The sequence below is a fragment of the Globicephala melas genome, chromosome X, assembly GCF_963455315.2.
Source record: "Globicephala melas chromosome X, mGloMel1.2, whole genome shotgun sequence".
Classification (NCBI taxonomy): Eukaryota; Metazoa; Chordata; class Mammalia; order Artiodactyla; family Delphinidae; genus Globicephala; species Globicephala melas.
The window spans coordinates 33,766,146-33,791,597 of record NC_083335.1 but is presented as its reverse complement, the minus strand read 5'-3'; the positions used below and the strand labels follow the sequence as shown (position 1 = coordinate 33,791,597).

The window sequence follows — 25,452 nt, the reverse complement described above, 5'->3', positions numbered from 1 at the left end:
CCCTACCTCATCCCTAAGCCTTGGCAACCAATATTCTGTTCTCCACCTCTACCATTTTGTCATTTCAGATGTTATACAAATGGAATCACACAGTACGTTACTTTTGGGGATTGGCCTTTCCCATCAGTGTAATTCCCTGGAGATTCAGCAAGCTGCTGCCTTTAACAGTAGTTCACTCCTTCATATTGCCAAGCAATATTCCATAGTGTGGATGTACCACAGTCTGTTTAACCATTCATCGGTTGACGGGCATGTGGGATGATTCCAATTTTAGGCTTTTACAAATAACACAGCTATAAACATCCATGTACAGGTTTTTGGGTTAACATAGTTTTCACTTCTCTGGGATAAATGCTCAAGAGTACAACTTCTAAGTTGTGTATTATTGCATGTTTAGTTTTGTAAGGACTGCCATATGTTTTCCAGAGCGACTGTACCATTTATATTCTCACCAGAAAAGTATTAGTGATCCAGTTTATTCACATCCTCACCAGTATTTGGTGTTTTCACTACTTTTTATTTTAGCCAGTCTTGTGGATTTGTAGTGATACCTCATTGTGGTTGGGGTTTTTTTTTGCAGTACGTGGGCCTCTCACTGCTGTGGCCTCTCCCGTTGCGGAGCACAGGCTCCGGACACGCAGGCTCAGCGGCCATGGCTCATGGGCCCAGCTGCTCCGCGGCATGTGGGATCCTCCTGGACCAGGGCACGAACCCGCATCCCATGCATCGGCAGGCGGACTCCCAACCACTGCGCCATCAGGAAAGCCCTTCATTGTGGTTTTAATTTGCATTTCTCTGATGACTATGACGTTAAACATCTTTTCACGTGCATAGTTGACATCTATAATTCCTCCTGAGTTCAACTGAAGAAACAATTCCTCAGAAATGTTTCTTCATGTCTTTTATTCATTTTCTAATTGGATTTTTCTTATTGTTGAGTTTTAACAGTTATTTTCATATTCTATATATGGCTTTGGTTAGATATGTAGCTTGCAGTCTGTGGCTTGTCTTTTCATAACTTTTGCATGGTCTTTGACAGAGCAAAAGTTTTTAATTTTGATGAGGTCCAATTTATCCAATTTATCATTTTTTTCTTTTATGGGTTGCACTTTTGTTGTCAAATCTAAGAACTCTTGGCCTAGCCAAAGATCAGAAGATTTCCTCCTATGTTTCCTTTCTAAATGCTTTACATTTACATCTATAATCCATTTTTGAGTTAATTTTTACATAAGATATGAGGTTTGGGTTAGGGGTCATTTTTTTGCCTAGGGACATCTAATTGCTCCAGCACCATTTATTGAAAAAGCTATCTTTCTTCCACTGATTGACTTTTGTACCTTTGTCAAAAATCAGTTGTGGATGTATATCAGTTATGGGTTCATTTCAGGCCCCCAGAGAGCTGCCAGGCCCTGAACAAGTGGCTAACCCAGAAAATGTACCCCATCACCTAAGTCCAATTTATTTCTTAATGCTTCCAGTTCCCACCAGGAATTAGGATTCATGGCTCCAATACTGCCCCAAGCCTTGTCTGTGTCTTGGGGAGATGGGATGATATGGCATTGTTTTTTTCCCACCGTTCCCAGAGCTCTATTTGGAGATCCTTGTGATTACTCCTGGACTTACTTCACCCATTGTCTAAATCAGAGCTTTTCAAATCTCTCTCTCCATCTCTCTCTCGCTTCTCTTTTAAATTCTCTATTCAAATGAAATTTTTCTTGGAAGCCAAATATATGAAATAAATAAAAGTGTAGTTGTTTTGGTTGAACCAGACATGGGGGAGGCAGAATCTCACCCATCCCCAAATGAAACACAGTTTGAGAACCACTGTTTTCATTTACATTATCAGCAAAATACTAAAGGAAACTGGAAATGTTAGGGTCAAGTCTCTGGATATTTAAGAGACTCTCTTTGGTAATGGAAACAGAGAACTTCAGTAGCAGATAGCCCAAGAAAATTAGAGAATGCAGCTTCTCCTTGAGGTAAAGGAAAAAGTGAAGATGAGGAAGGGGGACAAGAATGGGGAGGAGAGGGACTTACTTATCTAACACAGAATGCTTTTTGTTGAGAAAGAAGGGGCAGGAAGTCTGTTAGGCCGCTTAGAATGGAAAGAGAAGTAAAGTGTATTCAGAAACTTGAGGTCTTACTCCTGGTTAAGTAGTACTGTGACATTGAATAAGTCTTTGAGTATTGGTTTCTTCATCAAGAAAATACAGAATGTACAATCTGTAAGGTCTCTACCAGCTCTGAGGACTCTTAAAGAAAGACTGATTCATTAAAAAACACAACAAAGGCAACTATAGCAAATAGATACATTTCTCACCAACCCATAATCCCTACACTGTAAATCAGGGGTTGGAAAACTTGCTCTGTAAGGGGGTAGATAGTAAATATTTTAGGCTCTCTTTGCTGGTCACATATGGTCTCTGTCACACAGTTTGTTTGTTTGGGTTTTGTTTCTTCTACAATGCTTTAAAGATGTAAGAAACATTTTTTACTTCAGGGGGCCATCCAAAACGACCAGGCCATACACATGATTTGGTACTCTTGCTCTAAACTACCAAACAACATTGCTTAGAAAACTGATAAACAGGTAGGAAGTACAACACTGACGAAACAACAGGAGGACAATAAAAAACACACATAAAATTGAATTGAGGCAAAGTGGCATACAATGGAGTTGCATCTCTGAAGGCATTCAGTTCTCCATAAATTGAGTAAAGTGAAAATTGAACATAGTCAAAGTATCTTTGAGCTCTAGACTTCAAGAATAGTGGAGAAAGACTCTGAAAATCTACTCCTACATAAATACAAGTAACACTGGAAAAAATTGTCAAAATCAACTTTTTCAGAACTCTGGAAATTAACCAAAGGCTTGCAACAATCCAAAAAATGTTTATTCAAGAAAAATGGCCTAATCTCAGTAAGAATACCGAAATTTGGGGTGCTTTAACTTGCCCTATTTCTATTCTCCCTCTCCCCAGCTCCAGGGTATCTCTGAAAACCAACAGCCTCACAACTACAGTCTCTGAAAAAAACCTAGCAGCCACTGGAGGATGCAGAATAGGCTTGGAGCTCCCCCAAATGCCCTATTCCCAGAGAACTGTCACTATTTGACTTGTCTGGTAGCTCCCACTTGTGGGGCTCTTCTTTATTTGACCTGACTCAGAGCACACTCACTGTGAACAGCCTTTTCAGGGAGCATTAATCAGCTGCAATTGTTTAAAATCACAGCTGCCTAACGCGGGGGAAACAGTTGGGGCAAATGAAGCTGTTCAAAACCTTAAAAGGAAAAGCTGGAGAATTCATGTCCATAGGGGCCTTTGAAAAGTTCTGAAAATATTCCCAGGAATCTCTAAGGCCAGGCACATGTTCAGGACTGGGTATATTCTCAGAAAAGACCTGAGAAGTTCCTAATCTCTCACCTCTGGTTGGCCTTGAGGCCCTGTGCAAACAGCAAGTGAAGCCTGAGGCAAGCTGCCTGACGGAGCATTGAAATCAGGCTCCAACACACACACACACACACACACACACACACACACACACACACACACACACACACACACACACACACACACACACACACACACACACACACACACACACACACACACACACACACACACACACACACCCCTTCAGCAAAGGCTGGGAGACTTATTGGATCAAAGCATTTAAGGAAATCTAGGAAAATTATCCTTCAAGAATGAAGGAGAAATCAACACATTCCCAGATGAACAAAGAAAGAGCTAGCAGACACGTCCTATAAGAAATACTAAAGAGAATCCTTCAGGGAGAAATGAAATGACAGTAGACAGCAATCCACATAAGAAATAAAGAACACTGGTAAAGGTAAATACATAGGTCAATACAAAAGAAATTATAAATTAATTTTTCTAACTCTTTTCTTCTATTATCCAATTCAAAAGACAACTGCATGGACTAGTAATTATCAAGATGTGTTGATGGACTTATTATGCATGAAGATGTAATTTGTATGTGAATAGGAGCACAAAGGGGGGGAGGAACAGAGATATATCAATACAATAGCAAAAATTTTATATAAAGTTGAAATTAAGTTGCTATTAATCCAAAGTAGATTATGTTGAAATGTTAATTGTAATCCCCAGGGCAACCACTAAGAAAATAACTCGAAATAAAATTAGTAAAAAATACAACAAGGGAATTAAAGTGGTATACTGGAAAAATATCTAAGATAAAAAGGGCAGAAATACAGGAGTGAAGGGACAAAAAGAAGACATAAGACATATAGAAAATAGCAAATGGCAGATGTAATTCCTAATTTACCAATAATTACATTAAACGTAAGTAGATTAAGCACTCAAAGGAAAAGGCAGAGATTGGCAGAATGGATTTAAAAACATTCAGCTCTATGTTGTTTGAGACATAATTTACATTCAAAACCATAAATAGGTTGAAAGTAAAATGATGAAAAAGATTTACCATGCAGTTAGTAACCAAAAGAGAACTGGAGTGGCTATACTAATATCAGAAAAAATAGATTTAAGACAAAACTTGTTACTAGAGACAAAGAAGGACATTTCATAATGATAAAATACAACAATTAAAACATATCTGTGCCTTAACAACAGAGCACCAAAATACATGAAGCACGAAATGACTGAATTGAAGTGAGGAATAAACAATTCAACTATAATGGTCGAAAACTTCAATACCCCACCTTCAGTAATGGATAGAATAACTAGGCAGAAGACCAACAAGGAAAGAGAAGACTTGAATGACAGGCACTACAAATAATTACACGTCTAATCTACTCCATCCAACAACAGCAGAATACACATTCTTCTCAAGGTCCCATGTAATGTTCTACATGACAGATCATATGTTAGGCCATAAAACAAGTCTCAATAAATCTGAAAGGATTTAAATCATACAAAGTATGTTCTTCAACTACAGTGGAATTAAATTAGGAAGTAATAACAGAAAGATATTTGGGAAATTCACAAATATGTGGAAATTAAACAGCACATTGCTAAATAATCAATGGGTCAAAGAAGAAATCACAAAGGAAATTAGAAAATACTTTGAGATAAAGGAAAATGAAATAACAATATACCAAAAGTTATGGGATGCAGCTAAAGCAGTGTTCGGAGGAAAATTTATATGAATTGTTCAGAATATGCTAACTCACAGAAACAGAGAGTAAATTAGTGGTTGCCAGGGGGGTGGGTGGAGGGGGAAGAGGCTGTGACTACTGATGGGCATAGGATTTCTTTCAAAGGTGATGAATATATTCTTGCACAGCTTTATCATTATTCTAAAAACCACTAAACTACGTGCTTTAGAAAAGGTGAATTTTATCTCAATGTTATTTTAAAAAATAGTACTTTTGAAAATCTTTTACATTGACAATTGAATACTTTTAAAATTTTTTTATTGAAGTAGAGTTGATTTACAATGTTGTGTTAATTTCTGCTATACAGCAAAGTGACTCAGTTATACATATATATTCTTTTTCATATTCTTTTCCATGATGGTTTATCACAGGATATTGAATATAGTTCCCTGTGCTAGACAGTAGGAGCTTGTTGTTTATCCCTTCTATATACACCAGTTTGCATCTGCTAATCCCAGACTCCCACTCCTACCCTCTTCCACCCCCCTCCCCCTTGGCAACCACCAGTCTGTTCTCTATGTCCCTGATTCTGTTTCTGTTTCATAGATAGGTTCTGAATACTGTTTATATGATTCCTGAGCAGGTAACCCTATATTGCAATATGCATGTATTGGTGCATAGTGTATACAGTAATATTCAGTAAATAATGATGTGTAGAAACGTAAGAGGCGGTTTTGTAGCAATTTTGCTCTATGACTATATTGTGACCAGTGATGAATTCCATAAGTTAAACTTACACATAATGCAAGTCCACTGTAATAGAAACAGCACAGGATTAAGAGCCAGGAGACCTAGGTCCTAAGCCTAACTTCCCCTTTCAGGGTCTTTGCTTCCGTATCTGAAAATTGAGGAAGATATAGACTATAACATCTTTAAGTTTCCTTCTAGCCCTAAAATTCTATAAAATGTAACTTGGATCATTACATTTTGTTTTTCTCTAGTTATACCAAAGCAAGGGAAAGGAGGCAGGCACTACCAAGTTAGTGAACTCCCTGGGCATTTTTCAGGCAGCACACAAGGGCCTTTTCATTATGGAAGCCACTTTGGGTCCCACCGCACTGAACCACTGGGCTTCAGCATTCACCCCTGTTCTGAGTCATTCATGTAACAGATCCTTCAGTGTAGCTGGTTGGTTAGTGGAAATAATTATCCGAGAAAGACTGTTCCAGACTGTTATCTCAGAGGAAGAGGGGACAGGCCTGGGAGTAGCATTGGGAGGCGACTCCACTTGCAGCTGCTGTGACTTGGAATGGGTGGGGTGAGGCACAGGCTATGGAGAAAATCCAGAGGACTAGGCCTAGGTATGAACTTCCGTACTTCTGTCCTCCATCAATTTATTTAGTATTCAAAATATATCTTCTTGTATGGGTAGAACAATGTTCAGGAAAAGGAATTATCTCAACATTCTGTTTTTGTTGATTGATATGTATAAATACAGAAACACACATATTGCTTAACAATACAAATAATTTGCACCTGAAATTCATTTGCTTGGTCCCCTGGAGCCCTACAGAACAAAATGTTTGTAACAAATACAGCTGTGCTGGCGATACTATTGCGTTAGAGAAAACAAAAACTTGGTCTCTGGTCCAAGAAGCTTATAGTCCAAAGGAAGTCAGAGAGAAGTTTTGAGAAACCTGGCTTCTAGTTTGGGTTTACTTTTTCCCAAATGTGCCCTGTGCTTTTCTGATGGTGTGGCTTTGTTCTCGCTGATTTTTTTAAAAGCTGGAATGCCCGCTCTCTTCACCAGCCATCAAAAGCCTACCCAGGCTTCAAGGTCCCACTTAAATGTCACCTAGTCTATAAAGCTTTCGTGTCTCCCACCCTCCCACAGTCCGACGTCTTTCCTACCCTCCTTTGTGTGCTCCTGCAGTTCTTTTTTCGCTCTTGATTACACTACCAAAATCCACTTAGAGTGGTGTCTGTGATGTAAGTTTCAGGACCCTGCTTTATTCATCAAACTATCTCTCTAAGCAGTTACAGGATGACAGAAAAAAAAAAAGTCTGGAAACACAGAGGGAAATGTATATTTAAATAATGTTAGTTTTGCTTTCAAATAATATGTCAAATATATTTTCCTTCAATCTCCAGGCAGCTTGGCAAGTGAAATGCCTCCAAATTTAAAGCCATGAGGGCAATCACTAATCTGGAAAAAAAAAATTTAATAAATGAAAAAGCGGCCCTGTGTTTCTAGGCATTTTGAACATCTTTAATATGGTGCCTTCTCTGAATTGTTGAATCATACTGGGGTTGTCTTTAACCTCATCACCTCCTTTTTCTCATCTGTAAAATGGAAATGCTAACCTGCCCTATCTCTTTCACAGGGTTATCGCTAGGGTAAATGAGAAAACGGCTATGCAGAAAGATAAAGCAGTTTAAAAATGCAAAATGTTGTTCTCATTAACTATACAAGGATTTACTTCGTGTCCATATTGCAGCACTTGAGTATGCGGACTTTGGCTAACCTCATTGCAGCTGCATTAAAAAGGATTCTCCATGAGTTGCTTAAGAGGAGAAGCCAAGAGGCTGATTACAGCTTAGGGCCCTGTCACAACCGTCAAAATTTACCAAAGGGATGCTGGGACTTCACGTTTGTTTCCAATTGTGCAGGAGGAAAGTCATGGCCTCCGCCACCTGCTTCCTGTCTCCACCATGACTCATACCTTTCAGGTCCACTTGGATGGAAGTTCAGGTGATATCTGCTTAGGCCCACTGCCCAAGGACCTCGATGGTGCTAAGGCTCAAGTAACTTTGTGAAAGGAGGAGCAAGAAGCTGAGCCGGAGCCCCAGGGGGACTGAGCCAAGGTCACAACACACTTTTTAGCTTATTCAGAAAAAGCAGTTCATCCTCCATCATTGGTGGTATAAGCATGAGGCTACTGCCTCCTGATAGGATGCACTGAGTGAGATGCAACGTCACTTCTATGACATTTCTTGTCCCAAATGCACAATCTGTTAACCACAAGGGAACATCAGACAAACCTAAACTGAAGGACATTTTACCAAACAACTAGCCTGTGCTCTTCATTTCTACAATATACTGTCTTGAAGATTTTTTTAAAAGACTCAAGAACTTTTCTAGATCAAAGAAGACTAAAGAGACATGACCACTGAAGGCAATGTGTGATCCTAGATTGGATCCTGGACCAGAAAAAAATAACGCTCTTGGGGCAATTGATAAAATTTGAATATGGACGGCCGAGTATATAACAGTACTGAATCAGTGCAAACTTCCTGATTTTATAATTGTACTATGGCTATGAAAGAAAATGTCCTTATTCTTAGGAAATACCTACTGAAGTATTTAGAGGTTAAAGGGCATGATGTCTTAAACAATTTCGAATGGTTAAAAAATTTCATAAAGTGTGTGTGTGTGTGTGTGTGTGTGTGTGGAGAGAGAGAACACAAAAAATGAAGTAAAGGGGAAAAAAATAAACAACTGGTGAACCTTTATAAAGAGTATACAGAAGTTCTTTGTACTACAATCTTACAACTGTAAATTTGAAACATCGAAGTAAAAAGTAGGGGACTTCCCTGGTGGCGCAGTGGTTGGGAGTCCGCCTGCTGATGCAGGGGACGCGGGTTCGTGCCCTGGTCCGGGAGGATCCCACATGCCGCGGAGCGGCTGGGCCCGTGAGCCGTGGCCGCTGGGCCTGCGCGTCCGGAGCCTGTGCTCCGCGGCGGGGGAGGCCACAGCAGTGAGAGGCCCATGTACCGCAAAAAAAAAAAAAAAAAAAAAAAGTAAAAACTTAGTGAAAATTATACCAAAATCCAAATGTTTTTTAAAGTTTGCTCTAGAAAATTATATAATTTATTATTTAATGTTTGTTTGCTTAACTGCCATTAAAAATGGGTAATTTGAAAAATAAAATGATACACTGAAAACTCAATGATACAAAGAAAATAGGCTCTGACAAGGCTGCCACCTGTAGCTTGTTCTGGTTCTTCAATGGTGAAATTCGTTTTTAGAACTGAGTCCAAAACAAGAACAAAACAAAACACACACACACACACACACACACACACACACACACACACACACACAGCCTGCAAACCCAACCAGATGAAACGGTTTAACAATGCACTCACCTCAATGGGCTTATGGATGGTGGGGCCTCAGCCTAAATGAACTGAACATGTCAATTACAAAGCAGAAGGACTCAAGTGTGCAGACCAAATAAATGCCCAGGCTGCCCTCAGCCCTTTGGAGAAAGTACTGGTGGAAGGTGCTGGGGTAGGTCACACTTCCCAGAAGGAAAGTATGGGCAGAAATGCATAGAGCAAAGACACAGTAAGAAACAGTGGAGCATCCCCAGGAGGTTCTGTGTGGACAGTAGAACAAATGAAGTAGGCTACTCCTCGTCTTGGAATGTCCACGCTAACAAGGTTTGCTGCTCAGAAGAATCACTGAAAGCTGACTGCAAAAGCAATTTTCATCCATCTCACAATCTCTGGGTACCGTTGGTTACACAGACAGTTCAGCAGATCTTCCTTTGGGGAAACCAAATAGCTCAACAGAACAATTCGAAGGTTCTGGTCAGGGTCAGTACCAGAAGGTAAAGAAGTCATTAAAGGAATGGAATGGGCATTAGGAATGATGGAGCAGGTAATGTTCAAGTTAACCAGGAAATTAAAAATCCTGATGTAGAGAAAAGGAAATGAAAATAGGTGTCAGGCAGCGCTGTGCTGTTAAATGTGTAACAACCGACTTCCTGTGGGAGAAAACAACAACCTGGATTTGTAGTATTTGCTGAATTCTATGGTGTAAATAAATATTCCCATCATGGCTGAGCTCTAGGTACCAACACGATGTCACCGAACACAGAGTTGGGAAGCGATGCACACAATCAGCTCTCAGGAGCTAGTGTGAACTGGCTCCAGCAAACCACTGGCAGCAACCTGGGTGCCAGTCTTACGTCTGCTGCTACCTAGCTATGTCACCCCAGTAAGTAACTTCATTCTGGGTTTCAATTTTCTTGTCTGGAAAACATCAATCTCACAAGATTATTCAGAGAATCAAATGAAACGAATTTATCTCCATCTCAGATCTCTTGTAGCTCTTACCCTCTATGGTTCTGTGATGGAGTTGGCCACATTGGTGGCTTTTTGCCTTTCTCCATCTCTCGCCAAGTCTTGTGAGCTGGGAGAAGACAAGAGAATCCTAGAGGAAGCTGCTCTAGGGTGTGGTAATCAGAGCAGAAACCACATTCACATGGCCTCAGAGATGAGGTTGAAGGCAATGGCCACTCCAGATTTTTGATACAGGAGAGATTTCTGGGTGGGAATCAATTTGGAAAGCGGGGGTAGAGAATTTCTACACCTCTATTATTTTAACGGTATATTTATTGGGGATGACTTAGAGGTGTAAAGGGTGCCCAGGGCCAATGCAATGTATATATGCCCTCTCTTCCTACACTGTACCAGAATCTGCCTGGTAATGAAGAATATACAATGAAACTAGGGTCTGTTCATACTTTGATGTCCTGTGACTCTAAAGGGAGTAGCTTAGGGCTAACTTTCTTTATGTCATTTATTGGAGCCTGGGGCCATAAGTTGCCCTCAATGCCCTCTTTGCTGTGCCCCTGAACTGCAGGGACAAGTGCCCAACTCAGCCCCTGAGCCATCATTTGGTGACACTATTAGCTCAGAATGGTTATTTGGGCCCTTCATACCTCTTCGTTTTGGTTAAATATAACCAGAACTAAATAAACTGGGGGTCAGAAGAATAAATAAAAGTGACTGGAAGCTTAGCCCCTGCTGGGATTCCCAGCACTTCAAGCTAATGGACCAGACAAAGGGAAATTCTGGCCTGGATGTGCTGCTGAGGTAGACGGAAGAGAAAACCCTCACCAGCCATTCCAAAAAGTCCAAGTGCAAAGGGGTTTAGTAAGGTATAAGAGACATAATACCTTGTGCTTCCGGAGGCTGCCAGGACTGGTGGGCGTAGAGATGGGAGACTGCTTAGACTTGGGGGTAGAGAGCTGGCTGCTGGAGGTTCCGTTTGCTAGCCCAAGGCAAGAGAAAAGGAAGGGGATAAAAATCAACAGCATACAAAGGAACACGTTATCCTTCCCCTCCGAAGACACTAAGAACATTCAAACGAGCTATACAGACAACCAAGTGATGTGACTGAGTAGAACAAAGGTGAAAAGAAACACATTCCTCAGAAAGGCAAGAACTGCAATGCTCAGTTAATTAGATCCCCATACAGTGCAAGGCGGTAATCCACCCACCCATTCCCCCGTGTGCTTCCAATTACAGGGGTCTGGTTCTTTTCAAATCTTTTTCATATTCATTCCCAAGTTTGACCCTAGCAACATCTCTGGGAGGTAGTCTGGGAACATATTACTTTGTTTCAATTTTATATGTTAGACAAAATTGAGGCACAAAGAGATTATGCTGCCTTACCTTAAAGGGGAAGAAATATGGGTAATTTGGACCAGGGCACATCCCCTTGGGTGACAAATGATGTGGCAGCTGCAGGACAGCCCCATTGTCTCTCTCTCTCCCCTCTCTCTTTTCCTGCTCATCTTTCCTCCCACTCTCTCTTCCCTACTTCATTCCGGGTGCAAAGAACAGAAGGGGAAAAAAAGAGAGAGGGAGCTAATTAGGAAGAAGAATGAAAAAGAAAGTGGAGGAGAAACAGAGTGCGAAACATAAAGGGAGGTACCTACAGCAAAATGGGCGGAGGAGAGAATCGAGAAAGAGGGAGAGAAGATCAGGAATGGAGGAGATGAGACAGGAGACAAAGATTCTTGGGGACAAGAAGAAGGAGGAAGTTTGAAATCGGGAGAAAGGCTTAGAGACAGAAAAAGGATGACGGTAGCCAGAGTCAGGGTGCACCCGCATTTGTCTCTAGTCAGTAAAATGCTGAAAATGAGATGGTTTAGTATTTAACATTTCCATATTCCACTGTGTTTGCAAAATTGTCTCATAATTCCCTTGCTGACTAGATTTTTTAAAGATCCAATCGTGTAAAGAAATGTGGTGCACTGAAATAGAACAATTAGCAGCTTTCAAAGGGGATTCATGTTCAGACATCTCATCTAAAGTTAATCTCTTTTAAAATCTAAGGACCTACATTGTTCATCAGATATTCTGAAATGTGCTTTAAAAATAAGGGCAGGGCTTCCCTGGTGGCGCAGTGGTTGAGAGTCCGCCTGCCGATGCAGGGGACACGGGTTTGTGCCCCGGTCCAGGAAGATCCCACATGCCGCGGAGCGGCTGGGCCAGTGAGCCGTGGCCGCTGAGCCTGCGCATCCGGAGCCTGTGCTCCACAACGGGAGAGGCCACAACAGTGAGAGGCCCGCGTACCGCAAAAAAAATAAGGGCAAATATCCCAAGGGTGTTGGTGGGGTGGGGGGAGGAGAAGAGAAAGAAGGAAGGGACGACAGGAGGGGGGTGGAAGGACATTGAAAAAGTTAAGCAGGAAGATGGCCTGAGGGTGTTGCTGTTAGTCCCACAGGTAAAGCTTAAACTGGTGTATCATGAGTATTTCCTGAGGATATACTTTCTCTGCACCACTTATGGTAATGTTTCCCTAGGTTCTGGAACCTGCGTATCAACTGTAGAGATGAAAGAGACATCAGTGTGGTGGTTGGTGAGTTTATCCAAGTGCAAGTGAGCTGAAATATGGGCACTAGGAATCCACCGTCTGGCCTTGCCTGTGTATTCACTCATCTCTAACCCACTCACTGAGGGGCCTTTCTCCCTGTCAGGGCTTCCTGGAAGTCATTCATTCAGTTGGCCAGTAGCTACAGAGTACTTTCTCTAAGCGAAGCCAAGTATTAGACGTTGAGGTTTCAGAGATGAGTAAGTCACTGCCAGTGGGGTGGCCGGTAAGAATACAGTGGGAATAAGTGCTATGACGAGCCATACAAGGGGTATTATTGGAGCCCAGTGGAGAGGCTTTGAAATCAGGGGACTAGGAGTCAACACCTGAAAAAAGTCTTGAGCGGTGCCTCTGGAATAGACAAATCCATAGAGACAGGAAGTAGATCAACGGTTGCCAGGGGCTGGCCAGCAGGGGGCAAGGAGGAATTAGGCAGGGCAGGATGGAGAGGTCTGTTAATAGGTACAGAGTTTCTTTGAGGGGATGAAAATGTTCTGGCATTAAATAGTGGTGACTGTTGCACAACTCTATGGCTAAACTAAAATCCAGTGAATTGTACATTTTAAAGGAGTGAACTGTTTGTGATGTCAGCTATATCTCAATAAAGCCATTGAGACAATGACTTGGATCTGGTTAGGCAGAGAGGATAGAAAGGGTATTCCAGACTGCAGAATTACGCCAGCAGGGGCAAAGACATGGTGGTGTGAAAGAATACAGCATGTTTACAGGAGTGCAAATAGCTCCAAATGGCTCAAGCGTAGGATGCCAGCAGTGAATTCTGAGAGATGAGACTGGAGTTGAGGATAAACACCAGACCCTGGGGGCCTTTTGTGAAGTCTGGGTTTGATGTGTGAAAGAAATCTGGGAGCGATACCATCAAATTTGCACTTAAAAACTATGACTCCAGATGCAGGGGGAAGACTGGTGAGGTGGTGTGTGTGTGTGGGATGGTTAAAGGTAGAAGCAAAGAGACTGGTTAGAAGACAATGCATTAGTCCAGGTGAGAGGCGGTGACGGCTTAAATTAAAGCACTGGGGAGGGAGAGAAGGGATCGGGAGAAGACAGAGGCCTAGAGGCCAGGCAAGTTTGGAGCGAGCGTGATGTGCACGTACCATGCAATCCACGCAAGGAGGAACATGACCTGTGCCAAACAGCACACAGACTGGGGGAGCTAGGCTCTGCCAGGGCACTAGGCTTTCTGGTGAATAAAAGAGGCACTTTGGAAAAGGCAAGAGTCTGTGAAGCCACAGTGAGGCAAAGGAGTCATTTACTCTGCAGGAAAAGGAAGGAGTGCCTGGGGGTCTCCAAACAGGACCTGGCCTCTAGTATTCAAGATGGAGAGCAATCTTTGGGATCAGTGTCAGCTGACATAATGAACGTCTTCCAAAAGACCCCTGACCCCAGCCAGGAAGTCTAACAGATGTAGGCATCCCCAGGTAAGTGCTGTCATGTTGGTCCACATGGTCACTGTACCTTTCGGGAACAATAGATTCTAGTTACCCAGCATTTGTCAGCCACGCTACAAAAGGATGGCTACTATACTTCCAGTGTGAAAGCTGTCTTTTTCACCTACCCTCTTATCTAGCTTCTTATCTGAGAATGAGCCCACTGGTCTTGGCAAAATGTGGAAAATTATTAACCAAAGCTTATCTGTATGGGAGTCAGTTTCCACTTATTGGCCATAGATCTGCACATACAGGTTTCTTTTGCAATTTCTAGTTCTTTTATCAATATTCTCTGCAACTCTCTCATCCGCAAACTTTACGGGGAATACATAAACACATATTCCATGTATACCTCTCTCTATTCTCTGTATGTCTGTATATGTTTATATATGTTTCACTGCCACTCCCCCAATCAATCCATCCCCAGATCAATCTTAAGTTGCTTATAAATAAAGGATTTAATTTTGTCATCAACATTCAATAAGCGTTTGGAAAATCAGTTTTTCACAATTTAACTACAATTAATTTAATTGTTGAAAAAAACGTAGACACTTTCCCAGACTTCCCTGATGGAATCAAACCCAAAGATGGACATAGAGAAATGAGAAAATATAGACACGTACAGGCAAATGTCAATTCCTTACAAGCTGAAGGAGCAGACTACATAAAAATATATTCTCATATGCATTTCTTCTATGGGTTCTGTGGGAAAAAAAATCTGGGAGGGCGCCATTTGATTTGAATTCTGAAGCCAATTCGTATAAATGTCACGTAAAAGAAGTAGCAGGGAAAGATGAAAATAGGGTTTGACGAACTGTGCATAGCCTTGGATTGGCAAATCCACATGGAAAGCTGTCACAGTTCATTTTGAGAGTGACTGGAAATAACACCGGTTTGATAGCCCTCATTTTCCTTTACTGTGCTTTACCAAACATCTTTAGTTCCTGTCTCTGATGTTCCAGTTCTCAGCTGCAATTTGAGATTGTATTGGGGGAGTCTTTGCCCTCTTTTACTCGTCTCTCTCATTTCCCTCCTCAGGACCACAGCACTGCCTCACTGCTGTCACCCTTTATTTATTCATAGTCCAAATCCTTTTATTTCTTTCTTCTCATTGTGCAGTTCACTTTTTCCCCTCTACAGCAAGGTACATCAGGAACTTCTCAATCTCCTAGGCTGTCTTATCAGTCTTATCAATAAAAACCAGGATAATAATGCTTATTGTGTGTCTGTGATAAGCTAGGCACTCTTTTCTCTCTTTCCATTCTCTCTCTCTCTCTCTCACACACACACACACACACACACACACACACACACACACACACACAGAGCCTCACCTAGTCGTATTCTAATTTCTGTTTGGGAAATAGAGGCTCGCTCCAGTTAGGGGTAGCAAAGTCAGGATTTGAACACATGTCTCTCTGATTCCAAAGTCTATGTGTGTTTTGGTTTGTTTTCAGTTTTTGCTACATTGCTCTTCCTTTTTTACATGATTTGCTTCTGGGACTCCTACTTATGACAACTTTCTGATGGCGGGTAGGAAGGAAGGAGAAGGTTTGTGACACAGAAAGAAAGAAAGAAATAGGAGCAGGTAGAAGCAGACACCAGAGCTTATGCTCATCTTCTAGACTTTTATCCTACTTGACCTAGTTTAGATTAGAAAGTGATTAGCAAGAGCTATCTTCCATTCACCCTACCAACTGGGTTTCATAGAAAATGTCATGAAACAATAGCGGACAGAGCAGCCAGGCAGACATGTAACTACCCTCACGCCACATGCCTCTGGGAAGATGGTATCTGTGCCCTGTCGCTCCCCTCAGGTGTGCAGCACAATTGCCAAGCTTGGCCTGGCACAGTCTTGGCTTACTACCTTCCCTGAATGATTACACCTGCCCATTCCCCGGCGCTTGTTTTTAAATCCTTGGCTCTATCAGAATGGAACAGGACAAGCCCAAACAAAAGATGGCGGGTAAGGTAACTAGGATGAATTAACTAGATTTGCAGGGATTTAAATGTGTAGGGGAATACGGGTTCCCAGGAGTGAGGGACAAGGCGGAGGGAGTCAGTTCCCAAAGAACAAGGAGAAAGTTCAGTCTCTTGCATGGGCGGCCAAGGGCAGAGTATGGTCACCAGCCTGGCAAGTTGATGCTGAGCTCTTAGACTATGGATTCCCTTGTCTGGAGGCTGGACTGATCCCTGGAAATCAGGATGCAACTGTGTGTAAAGTGGATGTAAGTAGCCCCAGGTACAGTGATTAAAGAATTGTCTGGGCAATGAGTTAGACGAGCCACCATACTTTCTGGGTTCAAGTTTGCATGGCGCAGGAAGAAAAGGGCCGGTTTGACATATGTTTTCACCCAGCCTTTGACTGGAGAGCAAACTGATTTAACACTCATTCAGTTGGCTCTGGCTTTTCCCTCCCATTCTAATGCCAACACTTGAGCTCAACTCAAAATCAAGTCTACTGGTTTTGGTTTGATGTCTATTTTGAAATATTGCTCACTGAAAATAAATAACTCAGTCTACAAAAAAAAAGCCATGACAATAATTTCAGAGCCACCTTAATAATTGCAGATGTATTTCTACAATTATTTCCAAAGCATTTTGCAATATATGAATTCACATGATTCTCCTGATAACCCCAAGAGATGGTAGCCAGGAATTAATAGTCTCCTTTTAATCACAAGGATATAGAGGCTCAGAGAGTGTAGGACTTGCTTAAAGGGTATAAACTGCTTCTTCTCAATGGATGGTGGACTTGAGGGTTTGCTCACAGATTCATTTCAAAATTCCCTCAAAGTTAGCATATCACATACCACCATGACCTTTTAGTGACTGGTTCTCTGTCTTGTCTTTTCTAATTCCCTAATGCCTTGCAGAGGGAGATCTCAATATACGATTCAGCAGCCACTTCCTCATTTCTTTCTCATTTTGAGATGCTCTAAGTGTTCCTTCATTCCAGTCCAAAGACACCCTGGTTCCTCCCTACTTATACAGGGAGGTTTCCTGGAAGGCCATCCAAGTAGAACCAAAGTGGTTTCAACTTACTTTAGAACAAGGCCAAGAGACAGGGCCTGTGGTTTTCACACATTCATTGCAAAGAGCCCTTGGGCGGGGTGTGTGGATTGGTTTGGCTAATTGCTTCTGCTCAGTGGAAATCCTTTGTCCCTCTCCCCAGAACCATCCAGTAGGGAAGCAAGAACTAAGGGGCCCTGAAACAGTTCTTCACTGATTTGATCATAGGGCCAGTTCTCAGACCAAATTCAATCATAAGTTGTGAGATACCCTAAGTTCAGAAGTTGGAATTTGAACTTTAAATCTATTCCCTACAGAGTCTTAAACAGCATGCAGTGGTGAATCTTTCAAATAGGGGAGAGAAGTAAGAGTTTTCCCTGTTGCGAAACAAATAGGTGATGCTGGAGAGGGTGTGGAGGAGAGGGAACCCTCTTGCACTGCTGGTGGGAATGTAAACTGATACAGCCACTATGGAGAACAGTGTGGAGGTTCCTTAAAAAACTACAAATAGAGCTACCATACGACCCAGCAATCCCACTACTGGGCATATACCCTGAGAAAAGCATAATTCAAAAAGAGTCATGTACCACAATGTTCACTGCAGCTCTATTTACAATAGCCAGGACATGGCAGCAACCTAAGTGTCCATCATCGGATGAATGGATAAAGAAGATGGGGCACATATATACAATGGAATATTACTCAACCATAAAAGGAAACAAAATTGAGTTATTTGTAGTGAGGTGGATGGACCTAGAGTCTGTCATACAGAGTGAAGTAAGTCAGAAAGAGAAAAACAAATACCGTATGCTAACACATATATATGGAACCTACAGAAAAAAAAATGGTTCTGAAGAACCTAGGGGCAGGGTTTCCCTGGTGGCGCAGTGGTTGAGAATCCGCCTGCCAATGCACGGGACACGGGTTCGAGCCCTGGTCCAGGAAGATCCCACATGCCGCGGAGCAACTAAGCCTGTGAGCCCCAACTACTGAGCCTGCGCTCTGGAGCCATCTAGGCACAACTGCTGAGGCCCGCGTGCCTGGAGCCCGTGCTCTGCAGCGGGAGAAGCCACCACAATGGGAGGCCTGCGCACCGTGGCGAGGAGTGGCCCCCGCTCGCCGCAACTAGAGAGAAGCCCACATGCAGCAACGAAGACCCAACGCAGCCAAAAATAGAAATAAATCAATAAATAAATTTATATAAAAAAAAGAACCTAGGGGCAGGACAGGAACGCAGATGCAGGCATAGAGAATGGACTTGAGGACACGGGGAGGGGGAAGGGTACGCTGGGACGAAGTGAGAGAGTGGCAATGGACATATATACACTACCAAATGTAAAATAGATAGCTAGTGGGAAGTGGCCGCGTAGCACAGGGAGATCAGCTCAGTGCTCTGTGACCACCTAGACGGGTGGGATAGGGAGGGTGGGAGGGGGACACAAGAGGGAGGGGATATGGGGATATATGTATACATATAGCTGATTCACTTTGTTATACAGCAGCAACTAACACACCATTGTAAAGGAATTATACTCCAATAAAGATTTTAAAAAACAAACAAAGAAAAGAACAGATATGTGTACCCAGTTGTGTAATATTTTGGCACAGATCAGTTTCCCTCAAGAAGAGGACGTCTGTAAGAAGGCTGCTGGATGTGCCAAGATTATTTTCTCAGGCTTGACAATGCTGACAACATTTATTTCCAGTCGAAGGTGGTTCTGCTGGGAACATGTTTCTGGTGGAGCATGCCTGTTGTCAACACTCACTCCCAATTTTATTGGGCAGGAACTAGAAGAAACTACACTGCTCTTATTTGTGGAAAGAACATATGCTTTGGAATCAGTCAGGGTTTTAAATCCTGGCTTAGCCATTTCCTAGATGTGTGACCTTGGGTGTAACCTACCCTCTGTGAGCCTGTTTCCTCAACTGTAACATTTGAATTAGAAGAATGCATATGTCAATTGTTGTTGTTCTGAGGAGTCCATGAGAGACTACATATAAAATGCTTAGCCGGGTGCCTTAGCAGATAGGGAGGGCTCAGTAATGACATCTCCTATTGCTATTACTACTGCCATTATTAGAAATGGAAGGAATTGAAGCACCAAGTTAGGAAATCCCCTTCCACAGGGGGTGATTTACCAACCTATGCCAGCTGAACACTAATTCTTTCGCTAGCAGGTCAGGCATTAGAGGACTGAAGTTTTCCCGAGTGAAGCCCATAATTCTGGTTTTTGCATGTTATTGCTGTGCTCCCCAGAACAGTCTTCAGCTGTCGGCTCTTCTCTCTTTTTACTCGCTCAGCCTTACCATGGGGGCAGGAGTGATCACTGAACTCAACGTGGAAGCACTGAAGGTACTGGAGCAGGAAAGTTACACAATGGCCATGTTTTAGGATGAAAAATGTGGTGGTACCACAGCAGATGTGTAAGTGGACAGAGATTCGAAGCAGAGATACTGTGTAGGAGTGTGTTGAGTAATGCAGGCATCAGGTGATGAGGGAAAGGAAGGGACTTCTGTGTGGGAAAGGTGAAGATGTTTCAAATGTTCAACAACAGGAACAGCATATGGTAGACATGAAGGATTAAAGAGTGGGAAGAATCAAAGATAACGCCAAGGTGTTGCGCCTGGGGAATAGAATAGAATTGATTCTACTGTCAGGGAGCTGGGGAGAGGAGATGTTTTTGACTTTTAGACACGTTGCATTTGGCACGTATAAGCGGAATTGTCTGGTAAGCATTCACGGCACTGACATCCGGAAGGAAGGTTGGGGCTGGAGACGTAGAGTTAATGGTCGCCTCTCTGTACCCCGATATGCTATATCCATCACCACCTCTGCTCTTTTGTTCATGCTTTCTCTGCTGCCAGAAATATCTATTTCCTTATCAATTGAAGTCTAATTCTCTTTCAAGCCCCAGTTCTTCCAGGAAGCCTTCCCTTAGCACCCTAGCCTCCAATGAACTCTCTTTCCCACAAACTCCAGTACTTCCAATAGCGCTTACTGCCTGTATCTCTCATGCACTTGGCATTTAAACAAACCATTATCATTAAGTCTTATTTAGCATCACAGTGCAATGGTTACATTGTGGACTGTGGAGCCAGATTGCCTGGATTCAAGTCCCAGCTCTACCACTTACTAGCTCTGTGATCTTGGACAGGTCACATTGTTCATATGCCCTAGTTTCTTCATTTGCAAATGGGGATAATAGCACCTACCTCGTAAAGTTGTTGTAAGGAATAAACTAGTTAATACACGTAAAGTGATTAGAATGGTTGCTTGGCACATATGAACTATGTAAGTATTTGTAAATAAAAATTTTTGTTAAATTTTATATGCATACTGGTTCCCCAAATAAATCATGAGCTTCTTAGTGACAGGTACTTCATCTTATCATTTCTTTTCCTCATAGCACCTAGCATTACTAGTTACTCCACCAAAACTTTGGGGAATCAGTTGTATTTAAACACAAGTCCCTGGACTTCCCTGGTGGCACAGTGGTTGAGAATCCGCCTGCCAATGCAGGGGACACGGGTTCGAGCCCTGGTCCGGGAAGATCCCACATGCCGAGGAGCAACTAAGCCCACGCGCCACAACTACTGAGTCTGCGCTCTAGAGCCTGCGAGCCACAACTACTGAAGCCCGCATGCCACAACTACTGAAGCCCGTGTGCCCTAGAGAAGCCACCACAATGAGAAGCCCACGCTCTACAACGAAGAGTAGCCCCTGCTCGCCACATCTAGAGAAAAGCCCACGCGCAGCAATGAAGACCCAACGCAGCCAAAAAACACACAAGTCCCCGGCTGCAGCAGGTTGCTAGGACTGCTACTGCAGGGAGATGGGTTAGCACGACCGCATCCCATGCTGTGTGGAGTGCTCGGGGACTGGGGTGGGGGGTGGGGGGTGGGGGGGGGCGTGGCATTTGACTGCTTGCTCCAACCATTTACTAAACGGCTCTCCAATGGCAATGGAAAATGCCTCCAATGGCAATGGAAAATGCCTTATATATAGGACAGTTCTTCCACTTAAACTAGACGTAAGCTGTGGTTTTAGAAAGAATCAGAGTGGGGGAGGAGGCAAGGCAAGTTTTTTTCTTCCCATAGCTTCGCCAAGGGCACCACTTCCCCTTGGACTGACTGTAGGGGAGCTGATGGAGTGTCTAGGACTGGGCACTGGAAACAAAGGTGCTTAATTACTCATGGCTTGCTCTATGCTGCACAAAGAGAATGACACAGATACCACCCCCCTCTCCCAGTCTCTTCACATCCCTTGCCTGGAGGTGGGGGAAGGTGGAAGGAAGCAGAGAAGCAAGGACCATGCAACAGAGACTGTTTATTCACCACTCTGGAGCTTCCACACCCTGATTTAAGGACAATGCAAGGACCGCCTACCTGGGAGTCAGGAGAGCTGGGCTCTCGTTCTTGAGGACTAAATAGATATCGGGAAGACTGAACGATTTACTGAACCTCTTTATATCTTAGTTCTCCAATCTAAAAAAAAACTGGATAATTTTCCTTTCCCAATTTAAGCCATGGTGCTATTATGAGTGACGACTGAGATGACAGGTTTGGAAATATTTTGCAAAGTGCAGAGCATTTACTTCATGTAAAAGATCATTACCTGGAACTTCTCTCAGATGCAGAAGAAGGGTATTGTGCTGTCTACTAGTCATATGTGGCTAGTGAGCATTTGAAGTGTGGCTAGTCAGAATTGAGATGTGCTGTAAGTGTAAGATACAGTCCCATTTCAACAAATGTAAAATATCTCAACAATTTCGTACATTGGTTACATGATGAAGTGATAAGATTTCAGATATATTCAGTAAAATAAAATACATTTTCAAAGCTAATTTCACCTGTTTCTTTGAGCTTAACTGTGGCTACTAGAAAATTTAAAATTACATACAAGGCTTGCATTTGTGGCTCGCATTATATTTTTATTAGACCGAGCTGGTACATCCAGACAGTCACATTCAGGAAAGTCAGAACATCCAGGTCCCTCCATCTTAGGCAACCCAAAGCAGCGTCTTTGGTTCAGAAGAGGACTCCCGGATACTATTCTCCCATGGGCACCCTCACCTGGCTGTTTTGTGGCCCTTGACCTCCCCTTTCAAAAGCTATGTATTTTGGTAGAGAAGACGTTCATTCTTGGGCGTTTGGGAACAGGGAAGATTTGACTTTCAGGAATAGGTGCACATAGGTTGGGGGAAGGAGGGTGGAGAACATCGGGTTGCTGCAACAATGATATACTATTGAAGAATAGCAAACTAATGATCACATTACAATCCTCTCAAGTGGGAATTAGCTTCCTTGGAGGCTCCTTTAAGAAAAAAAAAACAACAGAAAGAAAAAGAAAAGATTCCTTCCCAGCAACTAGCTGACTTTGTCCTTTTAATTCAATTCAATTCAATTCAATTGGGAGGTAGCTGCATAAAGAGAAAAATTAACACATTAATGGCTAAAATGGAAGTCGAGAGACACAGAAATGTCTTCCTTTAGTTCTGAAGCCAGGCTTACCTTTGCCCATCAAATGGCAAGTCCTAGGTTAATCAAAAGGGAGCACTGCACAAACTTCCTTCAAACATTCCACAGGAGCCTTCTGGGCTCCGGTTTCATCTGCTTACCACACAATCCCTTGCCCTACTTTAAAGACAAACCTGGCTAATGGGACTTGGATTCTCAGAGTCTGTCAGCTCTGCCCAGTGAGAATGAGAGCTCCTTATAGCAATATCGTATAGACAATCAAATCCTTCCTTAACTCAAGTTTAGGGCTTAGCAACAGACATTCCCTTTGGGGGCAAACTCAGTACTGACAGGAGTAGGGACTGAACGTGAAGGGAATAAAGTAGAAGGACTTTGATTTATTCATGGGCAGAATGGGAAAGAGACAACTTAAGGAATAAGGAACAAAGAATCAAATTATGACGCAAATTACAGACCAAATAGCATCAATTTCCTAAACCTCAAGTCAAACTGAACCCAGATATTAACTGAACCATGAATTGGACCAAATATATATATTTTATATATACATATATTATATATATAATATATATATATTTGAAAAGCTAGCAAACGTGTTCAAACCAGAAACAAACCTATATATTTTCTAATGAACTAGAACATCAAAATATTCCTTTAACTGAACCTGAACTGAGCCAATGTTTCATTTGGTTTGAATCCCGGCTAAAGAGGAAGATTTTTGGCTTTCGTTTGCCATCAAAGGAAGGTAGTTAAAATTCCCTGGAAATGGGCTATCTTCCACAACCTTTAGTCACTCAGGTTGAATGAAGAAATGTGGATCCATCCACAAGTCTCAGATCTAAGACGGACTGACACAGAATGGAAACAGGGCGGTACTACCGTGTACTACAAAAGAACAAAGAATTTCAGCCCCACACAGTGCCATTATTCTTTGGTTAAATGTATATTCATCTGTATATGTCTCTTGCTAACAGCTCAGAAAACCTTGATACTTTATGAAACAATTCTTTCTTTATGTCTGTAAGGAGAAATTTAAGCTAATGCAAAATTATGCATTGTCCATAGCTCACCCTTCTTGTTACCTGATTCTGATTCTGTGGAAGCTATTTTACAACCCTGGAAATCCCTGATAACAATGGAAAATGATTTTTGTCTAGACATGCAAAATCTGTCTTATCCAAAATGGAAACCAAGTCTTAGACAAGGTAAGAAACTTGTCCCAAGTCACAAAGCTGGGAAGTGGTATAATTGGGTTTTCCTAGAGAGATGTCTCTCCCTCCTCTTCCATATCCTATCTCCCTACACCTCCCAGCTTGAGATGGTCCTGAGTGAGGAGGGGGTGGAAAAGGGAAAATGGGTATGTCAAATCCGAACCTTACCTAAAGTCCTGTTTGCCTGAGATCAGCTTTGCCCCTGTGCGATGTTCACTGAGTGGATGTCCTAGACTTGGCCCTAAACTCCCATGGCATGGGCAAGGTTGTGTTACGTGAATCCTTTTACCCTTTGGGGCTGAAATCTTGTGGAGGTTCTAAATACATCATCTAAGATAAGCTCAAATGTTCCGGAAATTGCCATGAAGGTTGGCTAGACTAGAGTTTGACTTCATTTATGTTCATGAACTATCTGAAATGAAGATTTAATTTCTCTCTACTGAGGATACCACTTTAGATTTTTTACTGGTAGGAAACTGGGGCTGCTTGTAATTCTGATATCTGCCAAAGTAAGGTCCCATTTTCCTACCTCAAATTGGTTACTTTGTTTACCTTGTGTGTGTGAATACATCCTCATTCCTTCTTTTAGCAAGGGAGGTCTGAAGGAATAAGAATAGATCTTGCCTGCCCAAGCCTAGGTTGGGATCTATTATCACTCCTTTCAATTTGACACATATTCATTGAGTCCTAATGCATTCCTTCTCTGTCTCCAACATCTTAGAATCAGTGAAGTGCATACATTTTAGAAGGGAAATTCTGCATGTAGTATGTTGGAGATCAATTATTTGACACATGTTTAAACTGTGTTTAATTACAGGTGGTTGGGTTCATGTGTTCTGGGTAATCCAATTGGATACAATCTGCAAAGAGAATTGATTTACTTCATACTGCTGCCACTCCAGCATTTCTAATTAATGGGTTATGTGATGGTTTAAAACTAGGTCCACAAATTCTTTGATATTCCTCCCTTCCAGAAGTGGAGGCTGCTTCCCCTCCCCTTGAATGTGGGCTGGCCTTAGTGACTACTTCTAATGAACAGACTAAAACAGAAGTGACAGTGTGTAGCTTTGGAGAGTAGATCATAAAAGGCACCACATCTTCTTCCTTATTCACCCTCTTGAATTGCTGTCTGTGGGGAAGATCCTGCCAATGGCCATCTTGGAAGTGGATCCTACAGTCCCAGTTGAGCCTTCAGATGACTACAGCCCCTGCTAATACCTTGACCTCAACTACATGAGAGATTCTGAGCTGGACACAACCACCCAGCTAAGCCACCCCAGAATTCCTGACCCACAGAAACTGTGAGATAAAAAAATGTTTGTTGTTTTAAGCTACTATGTTTCAGAGTAATTTGTTTTATAGCAAGAGATAAGTAATACAGGTTAGAAATCCCAGAAATAGCCAGTGATACTTCTGAAAAAATGATCAGCTAAGTGGTTATTTCCAGACTTTAGGAATCTTGATCAACTGTTTAAAGTCCGTTTTTTGGGCAAGGCCCTGCTTAGAACCTTATAAACAATTTCATTCTCAATCCAAGTG

The 25,452-nt window shown here is 42.3% G+C and overlaps 1 protein-coding gene across 4 annotated transcripts in view; it reads right to left on the bottom strand.

The window, feature by feature from the left end:
• DCX (doublecortin) overlaps positions 1-25,452 on the bottom strand; it is a 120,135-nt gene that overhangs the window by 8,760 nt on the left and 85,923 nt on the right. For 2 of the 4 annotated variants that reach the window (XM_030835731.2, XM_030835732.2), the window contains exon 6: positions 11,065-11,159. The exons of the other annotated variants lie outside the window; for them this stretch is intronic. In XM_030835731.2, coding sequence (XP_030691591.1) covers positions 11,065-11,159 — 95 coding nt within the window. The remainder of the gene's footprint in view (positions 1-11,064; positions 11,160-25,452) is intronic. 4 annotated transcript variants of the gene reach the window in all.